The 22,553-nt window shown below is 47.2% G+C and overlaps 1 protein-coding gene across 5 annotated transcripts in view; it reads left to right on the forward strand.

Moving 5' to 3' along the window:
• Positions 1-22,553, forward strand: part of NRF1 (nuclear respiratory factor 1) — a 126,703-nt gene that overhangs the window by 61,538 nt on the left and 42,612 nt on the right. For all 5 annotated transcript variants that reach the window (XM_050936886.1, XM_050936887.1, XM_050936888.1 and 2 more), the window contains exons 6-9: positions 5,233-5,391; positions 6,667-6,864; positions 8,798-8,899; positions 17,115-17,272. In XM_050936886.1, the coding sequence (XP_050792843.1) occupies positions 5,233-5,391; positions 6,667-6,864; positions 8,798-8,899; positions 17,115-17,272 (617 nt within the window). The remainder of the gene's footprint in view (positions 1-5,232; positions 5,392-6,666; positions 6,865-8,797; positions 8,900-17,114; positions 17,273-22,553) is intronic.

The following is a 22,553-nucleotide window of genomic DNA, read 5'->3' on the forward strand; positions in this document are numbered from 1 at the left end:
AGACTACAGACCCTGGCAAGATGGCACTTCTCATCAACAAGGTCATATTAGAATTGGCTAGGACTGTTTGACATGCTCCAGCCACTTATGCCACAACTCCAAAAAGGATGAAGAAAAGATATGTTGTCCCACCTAACGAAGAAGAGTGTTTGTTTTCCCATCCCATACCAAATTCTCTAGTAGTACAAACTGTTACTGAGTGCAACAGACTGCACCAGCCTCCTTCTACCCCGTCTGATAAAGATACTAAAAAACTGGATCTCCTAGGGGCAAGAGTTTCTCCACCAGCCTACAATACTGAATAGCAAATTACCAGGCTCTGATCTGGAAATATGACTTTATTAGTTATAGTAAGCTGTCTGCGTTTGCCAGCAAACTTCCTTCAGCGCTCAGGCCTCAGTTTTAGGCTATTCTGGAAGAGGAGAAGCTCATAGCTTGGTCGTACCTCCAGGTGTCACTTGATGCAGCTGACGGCACTTCACGCCCCAGGGTGACTTTGGTAGTCATGAGGCAGGCTTCTTTGCTTCGCTACTTGAGGTTTCCTGAGGAAGCCCAAACTATGACCTCCCCTTTGAGGGTAATCTTTTGTTCGGGGGAAAAAATTGGCAAATTTTAAAGAATTAAAGAATCCTGGGATATCCTCCATTCCTTGGGGATGTACACCCCAGCCCCACAGCGGAAGTACTCTAAGCCACCTCCTTACAGACAACATCCTGCTCCCCCACCCTTCTTCCAGCCACGGGTTTATGAGCCACCCAGGAGACTCCAGAGATTACAGCACAGCAGGCAGCAAGCCGTGCCATCGGTTCCTCACCCACAATCCCATGCCAAGAAGCCATTTTGACAAGACATTTGAGAGCCGCCAACCAGTCTCCATGCAGCCAGACACCCTCCCATTCACTTTGGTGACCACTTGTTCTATTCCTTCCCAACCCAGCAACATATTACTTCAGAAATTTAGGTCTGGAAGATCATCTGCACAATAGAATTCCTTTCCATTCCTACACCAACCCCTCTCCCATTCCTCTTCAGGGACACCTCTCACAAGAGGCTTCTCAGACAGAAGGTAGAGACTCTCTTCTTCAGCTCAAGCTGGAGAGCCTGTGCCTTATCACAGGGGGAAGGGTTTCTGTTTGAGATACTTCCTCGTTCCCAAAGGGTGGATGGAGACCCATCCTGGATCTCGGGCAACTCAATGTCTCTATCAGTTGTTGGGGATTCAAGATGACCGTCTTGGCTTCTGTAATCCCATCCCTCAACAAAAGTGACTGGTTTGCAGTTCTTGATTTGAAAGGATGCCTGTTTTCAGTAGGTGTTCACCTGGCTCACAGGAGGTTTCTAACCTTGATGGTGGGCCTAGAGCAATACCAGTACAGAGTCCTTTGTTTTGGTCTCTTAGCAGCCCTGAGAATATTCACAAAGATGCTCTCAGTGGTAGTGATGGACCTGCATTGCTAGGGCAACCCAACATCTACCTACCTTGACAACTGGTTGCTCATGGGATGGCTATCTTTGCGAGTTTAATTGACAGTATGCTCGTACTCAGTCTTTAAAATCCTTAGGGCTTCAAGTGAGCCCAGAAAAGTCCACTTTAACTCCAAGGCAGATTATAGAATATATTGGAGCGACTATGGACTCAACTTCAGTCAAAGCTTACTTACCTCAGAACAGAGACCTCATTGCTCAGCTCCAACTGAGCCCCCAGCTAACAGCTCCCTCCTTTCTGGTTCTCCTAGGCCACATGTCTGCCTGCACCTATGTAACATCCTTCACAGGCTGAATAGTCATCGCCTTCAGGCGTGCATAAGTTCCGAACAGACAAGCATGTCACGTTCCCTCAGAGCTTTCTGTCTTCTCTTGCCTGGTGAGAAGACAAGATGTCTGTGTGTAGGGGTTCCCTTCATTCCCCTTCAGCCCACAAAGAAGCTACTCATGGACCCTTCGTTACTGGGTTGGAGAATACACCCGGACTACCAAGTGACAATCTGCTTGAACTTCGACTTCCAGAAGGTGTCTGCCGTTCATACATTTCCATCACGTTCCAGTCATGTTGGACATCATGATGATAGTGTTCTACATAAAGAAGCAGGGAGGAGCAGGATCCGCCCCTCTTTACATAAAGGAAGTCAAGCTCCAGAATTGGAGTATCTGACATCATATCTCCCTTTCAACAGTGCACCTTCCCAGAATAATGAACACCTTAGTAAACCGCCTCAGTAGTCACTTCCACAGATACCATGAATGGGAACAGCAAAACTCAGTGGTACAGAACATCTTCCAGCAGCGGGACTCCCTATGTGTGGACCTCTTTGTATCCCAGGTAAACGAGAATTGTCCAGCCTGTGACTCCCTTGCTGCTCAAAGGCACAATTCCAGAGGAGACGCATTTCTCGTTCCGTGGTCAATGCCATTAAGGTATACTTTCCATCCATCCCACTCTAACTAAAGGTCCTGAACAAGGTCAAGCAAGACAAATGGGCAGTGGATTGTATTGGCTCCTGGGTGTGTGAGACAGTTTTGGTTCATCAGAATCCTCCAGATGTCCACATACCCATGTATCCACTTAAAATAGTTGCCAAACCTTCTGACTTGAGACAAAAGCAAAACCATCTGTCCCAGCTCAGCCTCTCTCCACCTCACAACCTGGTATTTGGATGGGCAATGAGAAAGGTCATGCTCCAAGGAAGTCCAGTCCATCCTCAGCAACAGCAGAAAGGCTTCCGCATGAAAATTCTGTGCTGCCAAATGAAAGAGATTCTCCATCTGGTGCTAACGCCACCAGAAACCTCCCATGCCTTTCATTTTGGACATCTCTTCCTAAAGTGTTCGGTTTTGTCCATTAGATTGCTGCCAGGTACACACACAACAGCCAACTCTTTACATCCTCTCATAGGCAACTGCTGAATATTCACGCATCCTACAAACATGAAATTTCTGAGAGGTCTTGTCAGAACCTTTCCTCCAGTATTGGTGCCAACTCCTAATTAATTTGGTGCTGTCAGTATTTATGAATCCGCCCCTTTAATCCTTGGCCTCCTGCACCCTTCTCCATTGATCCATGAAAGTAGCCTTTCTAATGGCAATCACTTCCACTAGGAGAGTAGCGAAGCTTGTGGCTCTTATGTAGGCCCTCCCTACACAGTATTCCATAAGGATAAAATGTCCCTAAGGGTACATCCCAAAAGTTCCCTCTGAATTCCACCTTAATCTGCCTATCCCTCTACCGGTATTCTACCCAAAATCTCATGTCACCAAGGAGGACAGGACACTTCATTCTCTGGATGTTCACAGAGCTTTGGCTTTCTACCTGCAGAGGATGAAGCCCTTTCAAAAATCCTAGAGACAATTCATCTCCTTCAATGAGCAAAATGGATTTCAGGGTGCATTCTGCTATGTTATGAACTGATGGAAACTCTTCAGGGTGTGAGGACACATTCAACTAGAGAACACGCTACCTCTGTAGCTTCTCTCCACGGCATGCCTCTGGTACACACCTGTAGAGTGTGACAATGGGTCTCTTTGCTCATCTTTACCAGGCACTACGTCCAAGCTTCTTCAGCAGATGCATCCCTTGGCACAGTGGTCCTGGGATCCATGGTGCAGCATGGGTCCCTTGCTCCTTCCTGCCCCATGAGCACTTTCTGTGAGTCACTCATGGTGAATACTTGTGGGGCAAGCACTCAAAGAAAAAAGGAATGTTACTTTCTTTATGGTGACTGGAGTTCTTCAAGATGTGTTGTCCCCATGGGTAGTCTATGACCCCCCTCCTTCCCTTCTACTTCAGATCCTTCCAAGGTGATGTGCAGTAGAGTTGGAATTGGAGAGGCTGTCTGTCCAGGCCACCCTGATGCTGAGGTGCCTAATACATAGGCTGGTGTGTGTGATGTCATGTGGGCAGCAGTGCATTTGGAAGAGGCCCATGCTCTTGTGACAGAGAATTGGAAATACTTGATAGTTGTCTAGTGGGGTAAACAACGTCTATGTTGCTAGTTGGAAGTCTTATGGCTGTAGCCAGCAGCAAATGATTCCTCTTCCCTGAGCTTCCTAGTACTGCAGGCTCTTGGGGCTGGTGCTGCAGGATCAGACTAGTTGCATCCAGGAATTCTGGTGGCAATCGTGAGAGCGAAGTTCGAATGGTTTGCCACCAGAGTCACTGAAGGTTGTGGGAGGAGGCGTGTGTGCGTGGGGGGAGGGGGAGAGAATGTTCTTGTCTTAAATTAGACTATTTCTCTGAGAAACATCTGACACTTGGGTGTCACAGTGATCAGCATTGCTTAAATTGCAAACTCTCTGGGACAGGGACCATCTTTTTGTTCTGTGTTTGTACAACACCCAGCACAATGGGCTCCAGGTCCTACGGCGGTAATATAAAAAATAATAATAATGTACATGATCTAAAAACATACTGCTAGGTGTGCGGAATTCATGATGCTGCTAGTAGTAAGTCATGTTCTTGTTAATGTGTCTTTGTGGTGTTATCTGGTCTGCAAATCTCTCTCAAAATATTTTCTTGTGAGAGTAGTGCTTTTGTCTCAGCTGAAATATCATCCCTCTCTTTATACTTGCCCATAATGTTCTCAAAGTCAGCCTGACACATCTCCTCCTCTGTTTCTTTGACAAAAGACGTTTTTCTTATGGAAAATCATTCAGAGATGATTGTTTTTCAGATGGAGCATGAAAAAAAGACCACCTTACACAGAGCTGTCCAACAGTTCTAGCAATGGGGGAATGCCTCCTGTTCCTGCTGTGACTTCTCCTGTGGGTGGTATTTGATAGCAGAGCTTGTTGAATCCCTGCTGTCTTTGTGACATCCCTGTGCAATGCATACCATACAAGATATGCAGAGCAGCTACATTCAGGTTGCTGTTAGAGCATTAGCTCGGCATTTCCTCACTGATTTTAATTGGGCTGGCTGGTTCTCATCACTGTAGTTTTGAACCTTAACGTTGCAGTAATATAGGGCATGTTTTGCTTTTATTATTCTAATTGGCTGACATACGTTTGTCACTATCTCACGACCTAACACTGAGCTGTTTTTCAACTGGGGGTGAGGTGCAGAGGGATTCATCTTATGCTTTCAGGTGTGCTCAGGGCAGTTCCAGTGGGTAGTTTGTCTGATCATTTCCAGGTGGAAACAGAATCTAGTGATTTATAAAACTAACCTTAAACCTCCCCACCCACCCAAAGAAACTGGGATTTCCAGTTGTAACCCTCTTGTGCTGTTGGTTTCAGGCGCAGCTGCGAGCATTCATCCCCGAAATGCTGAAGTACTCAACAGGCCGTGGGAAGCCGGGCTGGGGGAAGGAAAGCTGCAAACCTATTTGGTGGCCTGAGGATATTCCATGGGCAAACGTTCGCAGTGACGTCCGTACAGAGGAGCAGAAACAGAGGGTGTGTGTTGTATTGTCACTAACCCTTCAGGGCAGTCGGGGTTTGGGAGTGGGTTGTTATGTTTTGAGCCTCCTTCTTGTGTGACAGAAAGAACAGCTAGGTCATAAACTTCCCTGGTTCCATGCCATGGTTAAAAGTTTGTGCCCAAATCATATGGGATAGCTCTTCCCCCCCAGTTCCATATCTTGGCTGCATGTCCCCCAGTTCCCCATGGCAACCATCCGTCTGCCTCTTTGTTGCCATCCTGGAGGATTGATCCCCAGCTTAGTCCAAGGGGTGCAAAGGGCAGAGGAGAGCAGTGAAGGTGGTGAAAGAGGCATATTCCTGGATTCACTCTGACTCCCTATTGCTAATTTGCTCTATGGTATTTTTAACCCTACCTCTCTTCTCCTTGCCCCCGACTCCTGTGGTGGGTACCTCCCAATCCAGCTGGCCACAGTAGCAGCTCGTGAATACAGGCTAAGGAAGTGGCTCACAGGCCCAAGCTGTGTCTCTGTTCTCCTAACACGCAGTTCAGCTGCGAGATAGAACATGTCCCAGGCCCACAGAGAGCAACCAGAGGTGGTCACCCCCCTCACCAAGCAGAGCAGTGTGTGCCCTTCCTTTAAGTGAGAGAACAGGGGTAGTGGGGCAGTTGAGGGTGAGTGGGGAGAAAGAGGAAATGTGAAAAGGATGAGAGAGAGAATAGACAAAAAAAGGGACTCATCAAGTATCTCAGGACATTTCAAGAAGCTAAGGAGGAGTGGGAGATACCTGTCTACCTAGCTACCATAAAGGGGCATAAAATATGTTGTGAATCACAGGATCAAATCCTTCCACAGACTGCAGCTGTCCCTCATGGGGGGCAGCCTGGTTGAGCCAGGATTTATGATATCAGAGTCTGCTCTTTGCTTGATCTTTTTAAAAAGGCTTTGTTTTTTTCACTCCTGGTTAAACTCTCTGAAAGTTTGAAGCCGAACTGTTTCACTAGAGAGATTTCCTCCACCCCATGGTCCTACAGCCTTGTTCTGTAAAGTGACATGTGGATGCAGACTGTACGCATGCTGGCTTGCTTCCGAAGGGTGGCTCATGAACTGTGGGGCTTGGAGGCATGGAGGGGGCTGGGTATGTTTTCTGGGGGGATTTTGTTTTTATTTGGGGGGGAAAAAAACTGATTAAAAAATAGCCCTGAAGAAAGCCAACTAAAGATTTACATGGCTCAGATCCCCGGGGGAATTGCTGAATGGAAATTCTGCTTTGCACTCTTAATTTGACTGTTTTCTTTTTTCCTGTTAGGTATCCTGGACCCAAGCATTGCGGACTATTGTGAAGAACTGCTACAAGCAGCATGGGCGTGAAGACCTACTTTATGCCTTTGAGGATCAACAGACACAGCAGCAGACTGCAGCTACGCATAGTATAGCGCATCTGGTCCCATCACAGACGGTGGTACAGACCTTCAGTAACCCTGATGGCACTGTCTCCCTTATCCAGGTGAGCATAGCCCACCTGTCCCTTCACACACACTGTATTGAGTGGCCATGTCTGACAGAAGTTTTTAACTATACACCTTTGGATGTTGGCTTAACCTGTATGTTTCAGGAATCTCAGGTCTGTCTATCTTAGATACTTATGCGGCCTCCATTATCATCATATGTAAGTTCCTCACAATGGAAAGGGGAATACAGTCATCCTTATAACACCCCTATTATGTCCATTTTACAGAGAGGGAACTGAGGCATAGACTGCTCCCTTCATTGCTGACTCCAGATATTATATTACACATATCTCCTCTTCAACAAACATAACTTTTCCGGAGTATTATTGCACATATGTCTATCTGACCCCCGCAACAAAAACAAGATAAGATTTTCTGCACAATACTTGAGGTCGGGGGTTTCCAAACTTTTTGCTGGCACAAACCCATTGTAATAATTTCCTCCTGGGATCCCAGAGAGCACGGAGGACGCCATTTTGAAGAGCAAAATGGCAACCTCTGCACAGCGTGACCTTGCATGCAGCATATGTGTGAGGTCACGCCACACAGAGGATGCCGTTTTTCTCTACAAAATGGCATCCTCCACACATTGTGACCTCCATATTTATGGTGCATGCGAAGTGTGTGCTCTACAAAATGGCATCCTCCATGCATCATGACCTCGCATGCACTGTGTATGCAGGGTCACAGCATGTGGAGCAAAATGGCGTTCTCAGCACAGTAGAGATCACCATGATCCCGTTAGCTGATGGTAACCGCGAACAGGGTTGCACAACCGAGAGTTTGGGAACCACTGCTTTAGGCAGTGTTCATAGTACTTGAAGTAGTGATACTCACCACCCATGCTTAAACCAACCTCCAGCCGCTTGAGATGTTGAAACAAGATGCCATTTGCAGTAAATTGTGCATGTCTTTTATTATATAAGAGTCTTAAAGCAAAACACTCAAAACTGACCTCAGCTGACTCATTCCTCTTGTTTCCATGTATGCTTTGATCAACAGTTGAGATAGTTAAGTGTTGACAGTGATATTCTCATTAGCTGTCAAGGTTTAACACCCATTAAAATGAATGGGGCTCCAAACACCTCTCAGAGCTGTTTCAGTCAAGCTATCTGCAGGTACACAGCACTGCATTGGTTTACACTTGTTTCACGTTTTGGTGGCTGTGCTCACAACTGTGAGGACTAGGGACTGGAGTAGTTTTAAATAAAAGCTTAGGCTTAGTCTACACCTAAAACTTAGGTTGGCATGGCTGTGGCTCTCAGGGGTGTGAAAAAGCCACACCCCTGAGCACTGTAGCTATTCCATCCTAACCTCTGGTGGAGATGCAGCTTAGGTCAACAGAAGAATGCTTCCGTCAATCTAGCTACCATCACCTGGGGAGATGGTGTTCCTTCAGTGACGAGCAAACCCCCTTCTGTCACCGCAGGCTGCATCTGCTCTCCAGGGTTATGCCAGCAAAGCCTAGGGCGTTGTAGCTGTGTCACTACAGTCCCTGTGGTGTAGACATGACCTTAGTATGGAGCACAAGATGGCAACTTTGCTACCTCTTCTCTTTCCCCTCTGCCCCGCTTTCCCCCAATAAAAGAAAAGGTGCTCTCTGAGCTGCTGTGAGTTGGCCCAGCTTGCTGCTGCAGATTCTCTCTTTGCCTTTGAGTGGGTGAAGGTAACTTCCATACCTTACCGGGCTGCTAAGGATGAATTCATGTTTGTAAAATGCTTTGAAAAGCAATAGCCCTATATGTGGTAAGTGCTAGGTATTAATAGTGATCAGTGCGGGACACTGTATTGCTCAGTTTTTCCTTTAGGTGATCTGGGGTCTAGAGGACTTGGGTGTCCCTTTAGCAGAGATGTAACTGTGGATTCCTGAGGGGAACAATGATGGCGGGAGCTGCATTTTGACGACTGTTTTGTGGTGGTATTTTACAGGTTGGCACAGGTGCTACAGTTGCCACGCTGGCCGATGCCTCTGAGTTGCCTACCACAGTTACCGTTGCACAAGTCAATTACTCCGCGGTAACTGATGGAGAGGTAAGGATGTGTGGGTCGTGTTTATGTTTCTCAGGTATGTAGCACATGCTGTGGTTGTGTGTATCTAATGGACGTTGCTAACACACTTGCATTTTTCACACTTACCGTATATACTTGTTCATAAGCCAAATTTTTTTTGTAAAAAAGGGAAGCACCAGAGAAGGGGGTCGGCTTATGAACGGGTACGGAAAGGGAGCGGTGGGACACAGCCCCTCCCCCCAACAGAGGGAACAAGGAGAGGCAGCACAGCCAGCAGAGCCAGAAGGGAAGAGGTGCGGCCAGAGTCTCTCTGCTTCTGGCCACGCTGCTCTCCCTGCAGCCTCTGAAGCAGCTGCAGCTCAGGGGCTGGCAGGCTGCACCCGTGCTGCTCGGCCCCGCCTCTCAGAGCAGGCAGTGGCCGCACCACCCGGCCCAGCCTGCTGGAACATGCTGCAGCTTTGCTGCCTGGTCTGGCCCATCACAGCAGCTTCCGCAAGGCCAGAGACATCCTCCCCTGGCCCTTCCCAGATAAGGTGGGATATGGAGAGAGTATGGGGGTCCTGGGCTAGGGGTGGGGTCATGGGGGATGGTCACAGGGGTTACTCCCCTGACCCCCAGCTTCTCCCCCACAAAAAAATTTCCCCACCAGTTGCTGTCCTGGCCCGTCAGGGTAAGCAGCTGGTGCGGTGGGACACTGTTTACTTAGGTTTACTTTCGTGCCTGCGGACGCTCGAGGTAAACAAACCATCTCAGTCCACCAACGGCTTATCCTGATGGCCCGGGAGCCAAAGTTTGCCGACCTCTGAATTATAGGTTTGGCTTATGAACAGTTATAAAAAGTTTCCATTTTTACTTATCCATCTTGGGGGGGGGGGGGTCGGCTTATAAATGAACCAGCTTACGATCGAGTATATACGGTAAGTCTTTACTGGGAATGCAAAAGCCTAGTGCCACACGCTGTCGTGTTAAAAGCTGAAATCAACATTAACGCAACGTTGTCATTGATATTTTACATGGGTCAAAGTCAGAAAGTGCAATGTTATGGTAATTGTGACTCAGGGTGTTGTGACAAAGTTCCTCCTCTACCTTGGTGGGTCCTGTGCTTATTTGCAGATTTGCTCACCTCAGTGATCTCCCCCACAGTCTGGATCAAGTCCTCCTGTGTCTGATCAGGAGTTGGGAGGTTTGGGGGGAACCTGGGCCCGCCCTCTACTCCGGGTTCCAGCCCAGGGCCCTATGGATTTGCAGCTGTCTATAGTGCCTCTTGTAACAGCTGTGTGACAGCTACAGCTCCCTGGGCTACTTCCCCAAGGCCTCCTTCTAACACCTTCTTTATCCTCACCACAGGACCTTCCTCCTGGTGTCTGATAACGCTTGTACTCCTTAGTCCTCCAGCAGCACACCCTCTCAGTCTCAGTTCCTTGTGTCTCTTGCTCCCAGCTCCTCACATGCACTTCCTCTCCTCTGGCTCCTCCTCATCTGATTGGAGAGAGCTCTTCTTAAAACCCAGGTGCCCTGATTAGCCTGCCTTGATTGGCTGCAGGTGTTCTAATCAGGCTGTCTGCCTTAATTGGTTCTAGCAAGTTCCTGACTACTCTAGTGCAGACCCTGCTCTGGTCACTCAGGGAACAGAAAACTACTCACCCAATGACCAGTATATTTGCCCTCTACCAGACTCCTGCACCCCACTGGCCTGGGTCTGTCACAGTGTGTGTATGCACAATTACTAGCAGACCCTAAGTGCCGAATTTCCAAACTTTTGTACATGTAAATCTCAGTCATAGTGTCTATTGGAATAATAGCCGATGTATGTATTCTGTATGCAGCTATCCAGATATACTTATTCAAGTGCTTTCTGGATAACCCTTGAGCCTAGAGCACCAGTCGTCATTAAAGCAGGGGGATTAAGGTTTAGGACTTTCTGAGTCAGAGCCAGGAACAGAATGCAGTGTGGCCTTGGGCAAGCCACTTAACTTCTCTTTGCCTCAATTTCCCTATGAGTAAATTGGGAACACTTCTCTGCAGCACCTCCAAGGGTTATTGAGACTTAGTTACTGTGTAATTGGCTTGCACTTTCCTCTGATGAAGGGCAGTGTATAAATGCAGAGTAGTATAAATGTTAAAGAAAGCACTATCCAGTACAGTACATTCATTTTTACTCATTTATATATTTGTCAACTAGATTTTTCAGACTTGGCAAAGCTGCATTTCCCACTGAGGGCTTGATCATGCCAAGCTTTTAAAGAGGAAGCACTTAAATTTACAGTGCGAAAAAAAACCAACAAAAAGACCCCTATGTAATTTCCTTAAGTAGAGAAACAAAATGCATTTTGTATAAAGAACATTCCTATAACTCAGACAGGTACTGGAATTGCCTTTCTCGGTTCCCTCTGCCCCCAACCTTCCCCCCATTTAAGTTAAAGAGACTGCTGTTTCACTGCAAGTTGTTGTCCTCCCTTTTGGACACGTGCCTAGGTTTCTCGGTGAAGTACCATCCTTGTGATGGAGTGGAATGGTCCACCTGTTCTGCTCCGTAAGGATAAGGTTTTCATGGCAATAGGTGGCAGCACAAAACAGCTTTGTTCTATATTAAAGAGCATTTGCAGCTGAAAAAAATGAATAGACACAAGCTGTTTGTTTGGGGCTCTGGCCTTGAAAAGCGCTTCATATTCGCTAGAAGGTTTTCAGGACCTGTTATCTTTAGGCCTTGGGGAAGATTTTCAAATGCACAAGTGGCAATTAGATGCCTAACTTCATTGACTTTCCATGAGAGTTAGGAGCTTGTCTTTGAAAATCTCACCCTTGTCAACACAAAGTTCTAACCAATTTATTAAACAGCTTAAACTTTTCTCATGTGGACAGACTGTTGTTTGGTGGTGGACCTCTTGTAATCCAAGTGTCTGTGTTCTTACCTGGGGTTTCCCTCCCAGTCCAAACTAGCACCTCACACTCCATTACTGTCCTGGATGATGCGGCAGAAACCTTCCTCCTTTTCCAGAAGTTACTATCAGTGTCTGGAGATTTGAGCCTTTTCCTTTGTTAAGGGGTGTCACGGAGTCACCGGGTGATGCTCCGGAACTGCTCCCCACCAAGCCAGGCAGGACTTTGAGGAGCCTCCTTTCCCTTGGAGCAGACTTGTTCAGGGCAAGAAGCTCACACGGCTTCACCTCCTGGGTCTCTCCTTGGAGCATTCAGCATCCTCTGCCCTTCCGTGCGCTTCCCACAGCAAGTCCACCCCAGCGGGGTCCTGGGGAAGCCACCGGGTCCTGCACCCCCACTTTGCAGTCAGACGTGACTCTTAGCCAGCCAGTAACACAGAGGTTTATTCTATGACAGGAACAGGGTCTAAAACAGAGCTTGTAGGTACAGCGAACCGGACCCCTCGGCTGGGTCCATTCTGGGGGGCAGTGAGCCAGACCCCCAGGTCTGCCCTCCACCCTTGACCCCAGCCAGCTCCAGACTAACAACCCCTCCCAGCCCCTCCTCTCTCCTCAGCCCCTTTCCCGGGCCAGGAGGTCACTTGATCCCTTTGTCTCCAACACCTTCAGCTGGCACCTTTGCAGAGGAGGGGCCCAGGCCATCAGTTGCTAGGAGACAGAGTGTCAGGCATTTAGGTGCACTGGCCCTTTGCTCTGCCAGATACTTAAGAACTGCCATGGGGACACTGAGGCACCAACACAGTACTCAGAGAAAACATTAAGAACTTTCCCAGTTCGTCACAAGGGGACTTTGTCAAGGCTGGTAGGCAGCATCATGTGATCTACCTTGACCCTCTCCTTCTCTCTGGAATTCCTGTTCTGTCTCAAAAAAAAAAAATCTCTACTGTCCACAATCTCTTCATCTCTCACTCCCTCGGTCTCTGGGCACTTTAAGAAACCTGGATTACATACACCCCTGCACTCCCATCACTGCCTCTGTAGCCACTTTCTCGTGCAGCGCCAACTTCTTGCACACACCTTGTCTCTTGGTGTGCCTAGAGGAAATGGTGGGAGTATTATGCTTCTCTCTCGCTACTTGCTGCCACGCTCCCTGAGACCAACAAAACCCTTTGGCTCTTCTCTACCATCCTCCTGATTCCTTCTCATCCTCCTTCCTCTCACATTTTGACTCCTGGCTGTCGTGCTTTCTGTCATTGCAATCTCTTCTGCCTCATTTTCGGTGACCTCTGCTTCTGCATTGATGCCCCATCTGATCCTGCAGCCAATTCCCTCATCATCCTCTCTCCTTTCTAAGGTGTCACAAGTACTCCTGTTCTTTTTGCACATAAAGACTAACACAGCTGCTACTCTGAAACCTCTCCTCCTTGTGTAACCTTCACCCCGGATCAATGTTCCAGTTCACCAAAATGACCACTCCCTTGACCTCTTCACCACACACAGCTTCTGCTCGGAGCTTTTCATCATCAAGTTCCCCCTTTCTTTGACCATCACTTCATCTCCTTCAACACTGTACACTTGTCTCCTGCCTTCCCCCCCCCCCAGCCCAGACGAGACCTACAGTCCATTGATGTCAATGACTCTTCTACAACTTCCAGCTTCCCCCTCTCTCTTCTCACTTTGTTAACTCAGCTGAATCCCCCCACTCCACTATCATTCCTCCACTCCTTTGCACCTCTCACTCACAGCAAAGTCCGTTCCAACAACCTCCAACCCAGGTTCACGCCCACCATCTGCTTCGTCCATTTCTGTGCCACTGCCAGTGAACACACCGTAGAAGGTCTTGCGGCCATGCAGGCTTCCTTTGCTACAGATTTATTCTCTTCTTCGGTTCTGCACTCTTCCTGGTCAAGCTTCATTACTTTTTCCTGCCTTCTTGACTCAGAGGCCAGCAATTGCAGCTGATCATTTGCTGCCTTTGATTCCCTCTCCTGTACCCTCCAACATAAAATGTTGCTGAGTTTTTCGAAGAGAAGTTTGATGAGACTCAACACTACCTCCCTCCCATCCCCAGTACACTCTCCTCCTCCCCATTGCCAACACACAGGTGTCTTGCCTGCTTTCCTCTAATCTCTCCTTCTGCCTCATCCTTACCCTCCTCTTCTAATTCTCATGTGGCTTCCTCCCCTCACAATACAAGCCTATTATGGTCTCTTCCAGCCTAAAAAAGAAAAAGTCCTTGACCCCATCTGCCTCTAACTTACTCCTCATCTTCCTTTCACCTTCAAACTCAAATACAGTCTACCACCGTTGCCTTCGAGTTCCTCCATCTCCACCCTTGATCCTCTCCCATGAAACTGTTCTCTCACCCAGATATCTAATGGCATCTTCCTGGCCAAATCTCTACTCCATCCTCATCCTCCTCAACTACTGCTGCCTTTGGCTCAGTCATTCATCTCCTTGAAATCTACCTTCAGCTTTTGTGACTCCATCCTCTTCTGCTTCTCCTCCCACCTCTAGTTGTTTTTTCAGTCGGGATGGTGATTCTTCCCTCTCCCACTTTCTATTAGGGTCTCATAGGGCTCCATCTTCAGCTCGTTCTTATCTCTCTCTCTCTGCACCTCTCATCTGCTCTTCTGGCTTCTCCTGTCATCCTTACACCTTCTCACAAATCTTCTCACCCTCCACTGCTGGCCAAACTCCCTACATCCAGTCCCTCATCGCAACCTGTTTTATGACATCTTTCCATATGTCTGAACATCAGCTCGAGCTAGGTGTGACCAGAACTGAACACTTCTTTGTTTTCCTTCCCTTTCTTCACTGTTAATGCCCTCTTCCTCCCCGCCACCAGCCTTGCAACTCGGGAGTCCTCTTTGACTCCTCCCTTTCCCTTGCGCCACATCTCTAGGCGATGCACAAACCTTGCTCTGGTTTCTCCCATACCGTTTCTAAGACCCAGCCTTTTTTGGCTCTGTATAGGGACATTAAACTTTCAGCCATCCCTTTCTTGATACTGGAACCACTTCCCCTCCGGCTTCCCTGATGACTGGAAGGGTGAGTGATGCAGGCCCAGAAAACACAGCTGTTAAAATTAGCTTGCGCTTGCTTCCTTGTTGTCTAAACACCTCACTTCTCCCCTGCCACATTGAATCCTTCCACTGACCTTTCTTTCTCCACCGCATCAAATTCAAGATTCTTCGCATCACCTTCAGCAAGGGCGGCTCCAGACCCCAGCACGCCAAGCACGTGCTTGGGGTGGTATGCTGCGGGGGGCGCTCTGCCAGTTGCCGGGGGGAGCAGCAGGCGGCTCCGGTGGACCTCCTGCAGGCGTGCCTGCGGAGAGTCCATTGGTACCGCGCGGCTTTGGTGGAGCTGCGGGACCAGCGGACCCTCCGCAGGCAAGCCTGCAGGAGGCCCACGGGAGCCGCGGGACCGGCGACCGGCAGAGCGACCCCCACGGCATGCCACCGTGCTTGGGACAGTGAAATGTCTAGAGCCGCCCCTGACCTTCAGGGTCTTTTCTATGTGACCATTTTGGTATCTGATCGAGCAGCTCTCTCTACTCCACCAGAAAGGCTAGCCATCATCAGCTGTTCGTTCACTTGCCTCACTTCCCCCACATCATCTTTGCACCTTCTTTCACTCCACCCTTTGTGCATGGAACCGTCCCCCTGGAATGGTCTCCCTGAACTAATCCATGTAGCCACCCCTGTCCTTCTACCGATCTCTCACTGAACTCTTGCAGAGACGTGATCCCTCAAGGAAAATGGCAACTGATAATGGCTAGAGGGCTTGCTGACATATATATATATATATATACTATATACAGTATATATATATATACTGTATATAGATAATGACCTGAGACTCTGCTTCAGCCCCTCACCTCTGACACCATGGGTAAGAGGATACTACAAGCTGAAAGAAAAAGCCTTGCCTAGGTGGGATGGATTGGGTCCGAGCTAGTAGATGTTTTCCCTTTCCATGTCAGGGGTCTGTGGAGCCTTTCCTGATGATCAGTTGAATGAAACATTTAAGCACCAGCCAATCAAGGAACTTACGCAGCTGGGAGCGGGGATGGGTCTGTGAGAGGAGGAATTTTCTCTTATAAAATGGTCCACAGCTCTTTGAAGGTTGAAGAACCTTCATCTTCTGATTCTATGATCTTTTGTTCCTGATGCTCATTCCTGCCTCCCATCCTGTTTGTGACCACACACACATTGATACATGTGAGGTCCCAACTGGAGGAGTATAGACTGGGATGGAGAGTGATCAGCTAGGAGAAGGTGAACTCTGTGGCAAGCACAAAATCCTGTATGCATGTAAATGTCCTTAGTTAAGAGAGAATGAGATATATTGAAATAATTAAAAGACATGAACAGAACTGTTTCCAAATGTGACTATTATTTGTATTGTTCATAAGATCCATAGACATGGACCAGACCCCCTTGTCCTAGGCACTGTGTAAACACACAACAAAAAGACTGTCCCAAAGAGCTTACACTCATGTCCGGAGCGATCGATCTTGTGGGGGTCGATTTATCGTGTCTAGTGAAGACGCGATAAATCGAGCGCTCTCCCATTGACTCTGGTACTCCACCAGAGCGAGAGGCGGAGTCGACGGGGAAGTGTCAGTGGTCGACTTATCGCAGTTAAGTAGCTAAGTATGGTGACTTTAGCTACTATAGTCACATAGCTGAAGTTGTGTAACTTAAATCGATTTTCCCCTTCCCCCGCAGTGTAATCCAGGCCTAAGTATAATACAAGAGAAGACAGATGGATGTGGACATACAAATGAAGGAGTACAAGGAAATAATGAGACAACATTTTGTTCTGTGTTTATACTGCACCTGGATCTATGGTGCATGACTAGGGATCCTAGACACTTTAGGCATACAAATAATTTAAAAATAATAGGCACATCATCTGTAGGCATCATGACAAAGGAGAGATTTGGAGGATAACAAGGTAGTTTTTGTATCTTTGGAGGGGGTTTCTCCCACATGCGTGGGGCAGTATGGGAGAAATCACAAATGCAAGTGTTTGAAAGTTCATAGGTAGGCGATGGAGGCTGGCATCCTGGGTCGATCAGAAGTGGGAGTCAACACCTTGATAGTGAATGAGAAGTGATTGGATGGTTTCCAAAATGTTCCCTGCAGCTCGGTTTCTAAATTGCTCCCAAGGCACCTCTTTTTTCCACTAGTGGTGCTCTCAGGGTGTTGTGTACAGAAGAATCAAAGCATGTAGGATTTTTCAGAGACATCTTGAAGTGTTTGACTTTCCCCTTTTAAGAAGTAGCCATGCAGCTGTGGGAAAGGTTCAGGGAAACTGAACTTCTCTTTCTCTCTTCACCCAACTAGGTGGAGCAGAACTGGGCAACGCTACAGGGGGGTGAGATGACTATCCAGACGACGCAGGCTTCGGAGGCCACGCAGGCGGTGGCCTCACTGGCAGAAGCAGCAGTGGCAGCATCTCAAGAGATGCAACAAGGAGCAACTGTTACCATGGCGCTGAACAGGTACATGTGAGAGGAGGAGCTATGGGGACTGAATGGGGTAAGGTCACTGAAAGAGGGAGACCTTTCTGCCAGATTTGCTATCCCTCACGATGAGGGCAGTGCAGAAGCCAGTGATGCATTTGGAAGAACGTTGTCTGGGGTCTTTCCTAGAGATTTTTCCATAGAGAATTTCCAACCCATCCATGCCAAAGCATTCACAGATCATTTCCTAGTGTCCCATTGTAATATGAGGATGCTCACAGAAATAGAAATGTGCTGTCAGGGAAGGTACATGTAGTAGCCATCCCTCTTGTCCCTTGAATGTCCACTTACAGCGGATAAGAGCTATAATGTGCTTGTAGCACTTGTTAAATAAGCAGCTCCATTTCTCTGTCAACATTATTGAGGGCTCCTCTGTTAAAGGGATGACGTTGATTTAACCAGGTGGGTGGCAGTAGGATCTTCTCTAACATGAAATTAGAATCTCTTTTCCAGGCTAGTTGTTGTATTTCTCTTGTGTTTGGTTCTGGAGCAGGGAAGCTGAAATGAGCTGCCTGGGTAATGATTTCTCCTCCTGCTTGGAAAACTCTTGGCTTAGAATGAGCCCTGTTGTTGGTTATTTGCAGAAGAATGTTTTGACGGAGGGTATGGAGTGCTGGTCTGAGGTTGAAATAGGAACCTTGCAGAGGTCATTTTGAAAGATATATTGAAAGACTATTGAGAAGGGGATTTGAGTGAGAAGAGCAAGACTGTCCCAAGCACAAGGAGAGGGAAAAGGATCCAAAGGGCAGGGGTATTATTGCTCATTGTCTGAACCCAGCTGGGTTTTCCTACCTGGTTTATCTTATATTTGTGCTTTGCATTTGCACTTAGCCTCCTTGTTTTTGGAGTCGGTTTATTGAACAGGGGTTGATCCTGCCAGAAGAAGAGCAAAGCATGAAATGTTAGTATAGAGCTCCAGGAACCTCTTCTGCAGACCACTTGTTAAAACAGCCACCTTCTTACCAACTGCATTCCACAGACTGATTCCACACTCCTGTTGCAACAGAATCCAGGGCTAGCCCAGAACTATTTCCCAGGTGTGTCAATCAGATCACACTCTCCTTGCCACCCCTGATCCCATCTCTCCCCCTTTGGTACCAAACAGTGTCACGCTTTTAATCAATGGGAGAGGTTGCTGCCGAGTCTCTTGAAATGCATTCTTCTCATAGGCTGAATGCAATGCCTCTGTGTTACTCCCAGCAAGAGGCTAGGACTGGGATCTAGATTCAGGTATCTTTTGGAACATGGTCACGTATGCCACTGTGTTATATTGATTAACTTTATCTACTGATAAAGACTTGCTGTCTGTAAAATCACTTTTTAAAAAACCCTGGGTGACTCTTTTCAGGAGATAATATGAAAAACGACTGAACCCCCCCGCAAAATATTCATAACATTGTAGTGAAGGCCTACTCTCACACAGTCTGCCCCTCCCCGCTTGTAGGATGGCCACTTACAGTAGTATTCACAAGAACTTTCTCTGGTGTACTTTTAAATGAATCAACGGCTAGGGTTTTGACCATTTTTGTAGATTATTCCACTGCCTAACACATCTCTGAATCAGGAGCGGTTTTCAATATGGAGATCAGTAAAATTCTGAAAAAAATATACATTGATAGAGTCCATCGAAACAGTGAAAACTGAACATTGAATTCTGCCAAACCTAGTCATGTATAATTTGTCTCTTTCTTTCTTTCCCAGATCCCACGGGATAGCCACTTTTAGGCAGGTAGAAATTAAATAACAGAATTAACTTCTGAAAATCAGAATCCTTAGTAGAAATAACTGTTCTTCCTTTAACTGTAGTAGCAATCCCTGGGGGTCGCTGCAATACCTCTCTCTTTAGCCAGCTTTGTATTTCAGGAGGGAGTGAGGGAACCTGCACAAGAGCGTCAAAATGTGAGGTGAGGTATTCAGTAAATGTTTTGGCTGCTCTAGTTAGATGTAGGAGATGGGACCAATGTGCACTTTGGGGAAAATACAAAGCCCAGGCCCTTCTGCTGTGACAGTGCAGGTTGCTTTCTGATGGCAGCAGAGTAATAGTGCCTCAGGAGGTCTTGTTAACAAGCTGCAATGCCGCTGAGCTGACTCAAATGTTTATCACGTATAAGGGAGAATGTGGCTACCTGCAGAAACTCATAAAAGTGTTAAGATGTTGACATTGGGAAGTGTATTCGAGGGTGGGAATATACTGATTTATTTTCCTCAGGGGCTAGAGGTGTGATTCATGAAAGTCCTGAAGACTTACCCACACTTTTACTTTGCATCCCTCATGTAGGCCTGTGGCATTGGCTGCCAGCCTACACAGCCCCACAATACACCTCTACCTCGATATAGTGCCACCTGATATAACACACATTTGGATATAACTCGGTAAAGCAGTGCTCTTGGGGGGCAGGGCTGTGCGCTCCAGTGTATCAAAGCAGGTTCGATATAACGCGGTTTCATCTATAACACGGTAAGATTTTTTGGCTCCTGAGGACAGCGTTATATCAATGTAGAGGTGTACTATTCATTAATTGGCCAGAAGTCTTGTTCTGGATTGACTCAAGGAGCATAACCCTCATTCACCACCACCACTTCCTTCAGCAGTCCTGGCAGTGAGCTGAGATTTCCCACCTGTCACTAGGCCTTGAGGACACCCTGGTCCTTAAGAGCTGGCAACTATTACCAGCTTTTGGAAGGTTTCTACCTAATTTTAGCACAAAGCTGCCATCGCTCCATCGGGTGCTGGGATGGTGTCTCCAGGGGTACCTGGTAGAGTGTCATTGTAAAGAGCAAGAAGTGTGCAGTTGTGACAAATGAGGCAATCTCTGTAATCGGTTTAGGGATGGGAAGCAGAGGAGCAATTTCCAGCAAGAGAGGATGAGGGGGAGTGCATGTAAATGGGTGCATGCTTAATGTACAGCCATTTGAGTTAATAGATAAACATTTGGGGAGGTCAACATAAGTGGAAAGTGCTTTTGTATAGCAAAGCACTATTATTATTTTCAGTGATGCAGCCTTCACAGTTCCTTGGGATGTTAAATTGCCCTTGAAAGTGGATTTAAATAAGTGCTTCTCATGGCTGGGAGGCTGGGCGGCTCCAGCAAGTGAAGGCTGTTTATTGTAGCTGGTCTTCGCATGCTATAAATACCTTTATACCGGTGCAGATTCTCAGGAGGTGTGGCATACTTCCTAGGCAAAAGGAAGTGAGAAGGCAAGAAAACAAAATAGTATGATCAAATAGCAATGGGCGGTTTTGTGAGCCAAACAGACATTGTTTGGAATTGAAAATCCAGCCCAAACCAAGTCAGTTGGAAGGAACATAAAATCTATGATGGAAATTAAAACGGTCAAGAGAGAAGGACATAAAAACAAATAACACTTAGGAAGCATGCAAGAAAAGGGGTAGGTTCATTTGCACTACCATGGAGCAATTAATGAAGATCCCAGGGAAGCTAAATGGCTTCTTTGCCTTGATCTTCACTGCAGAAGACGTATCTGCTTTTTCAGGTAATTAAGGCGAGGCACTGTCAGATATTCAGCTATCTGAAGAAGAGGTTCTGGAACAAACACATGAATAGCAAAAGGTCACTCTGCTGCTAATCTCTTATTAAAATGAGCTATTAAACCACAGAGCTGGAGGGTAGCAAACTTTTGGCCTTGGATAAAAGGAGCTGAAGAGATCATGGGAATAACTGACCAGTGAGCCTTACTTCAGGGTAAGGTGAATTGGCTGAAACAATTATTAAAGGTAGAATTACAAAACATGTAGGAAATTGTGTTTTAATGAGGAAAAACTATTATGGTTTATGTACAGGAAGATCCTGCCTCTCCAGTTTGTTAGAATTTATTGCGTGTCCACAAAGTAGTGCATAAGGGAAAACCACTTGCTGTAACTTACCTGGGCTTTTCAAAAGTCCCCTGCAAAAGGCTATTAAGGAAACTGCATGTGCCTGAAGAGGGATTTTAGAATAGGGGAAATTAGAGCTCAGAAGGGCCAATTGGGTCATTTTATAGAATGTAGGGCTGGAGGGGGCCTTGAGAGGTCATCTCTAACCCAGCGCCTTGCGCTGAGGCAGGACCAAGTAAACCTAGACCATCCATGACAGGTATTTCATTAACCTGTTCTTAACAACCTCCAGTGATAGAGATTCCACAGCCTCCCTTGGCAGCCTATTTCAGAGCTTAACTACCTCATAGTTAGGACATTTTTCCTAATATCTAACCTATAGCTCCCTTGCTGCAGATTAACCTGATAGATTCCTACCTTCAGTGGACATTGAAACAATTGAGCACTGTCCTCTTTTTAGCAGCCCTTAACATATTTGAAGACTAATCAGGTGTGCGTGTCATGTGTCCCATTCCCCCCTCGGTCTTCTTTTCTCAAGACTAAACATCCCCAGTTTTAGTTCACTTGTTAACCTTAATAGGTCAGGTTTTCTAAACTTCTCTTTCTTTGTTGCTCTCCTCTGGACTCTGACCAGTTTGTCCACATTTTTCTTAAATTGTGGCACCCAGAACGACACAGTAGCTGAGCTGAGATCTCACCCATGTTGAGTAGAGCAGGACAATTACCTCCCATGTCTTGCATATAACAATTCTGGAACTGCATCACGTTGTTGGCTCATGTTCAGTTTGTGATCGACTGTAACCCCCAAATCCTTTTCAGCAGTACAACTGCCTAGCCACTTATTTCCCATTTTGTAGTTGTGCATTTGGTTTTTATTTCCTATGTATAGAACTTTGCACTTGTCTTTATTGAATTTCATCTTGTTGATTTCATCCCAGTTCTCCAGTTTGCCCCAGGTCATTTTGAATTCTAATCCTGTCCTCCAAATTACTAGCAACCACTCCCAGCTTTGTGCCATCCGTAAATTTTATAAGCATACACTTCACTCTTGGAGCACCCATGGAAAAAAATTAAGAGGTGCTTAGCACCCACTGGCAGCCAAGTTCTCTCCCTCCCCTCTCTGTGCCTCCTGCCCGCTGGCAGCCCTGCCAATCAACTCCTACCCCTCCCTCCCAGCGCCTCCTGCACTCCGCAGAACAGCTGTTCAGCAGCGTGCAGGAGGTGCTGGGAGGGTGGAGGAGGAGCAGGGATGGAGCGTGCTGGAGGCAGGGAAGAGGTGGTGAAGAGGCGAGGCGGGGGCAGGAAGAGGCACAGTGCAGACCAAGCAGGGGCAGGACTGTGGGGCGGAGCAGGTGTGGGGGCTTGGAGGAAGGGATGGAGTTGGAGTGGGCCCGAAGCAGAGAAGGGGGTCAAGTACTCCCCCGG

This window comes from Gopherus flavomarginatus, chromosome 1 (assembly GCF_025201925.1).
Source record: "Gopherus flavomarginatus isolate rGopFla2 chromosome 1, rGopFla2.mat.asm, whole genome shotgun sequence".
Lineage (NCBI taxonomy): Eukaryota > Metazoa > Chordata > Testudines > Testudinidae > Gopherus > Gopherus flavomarginatus.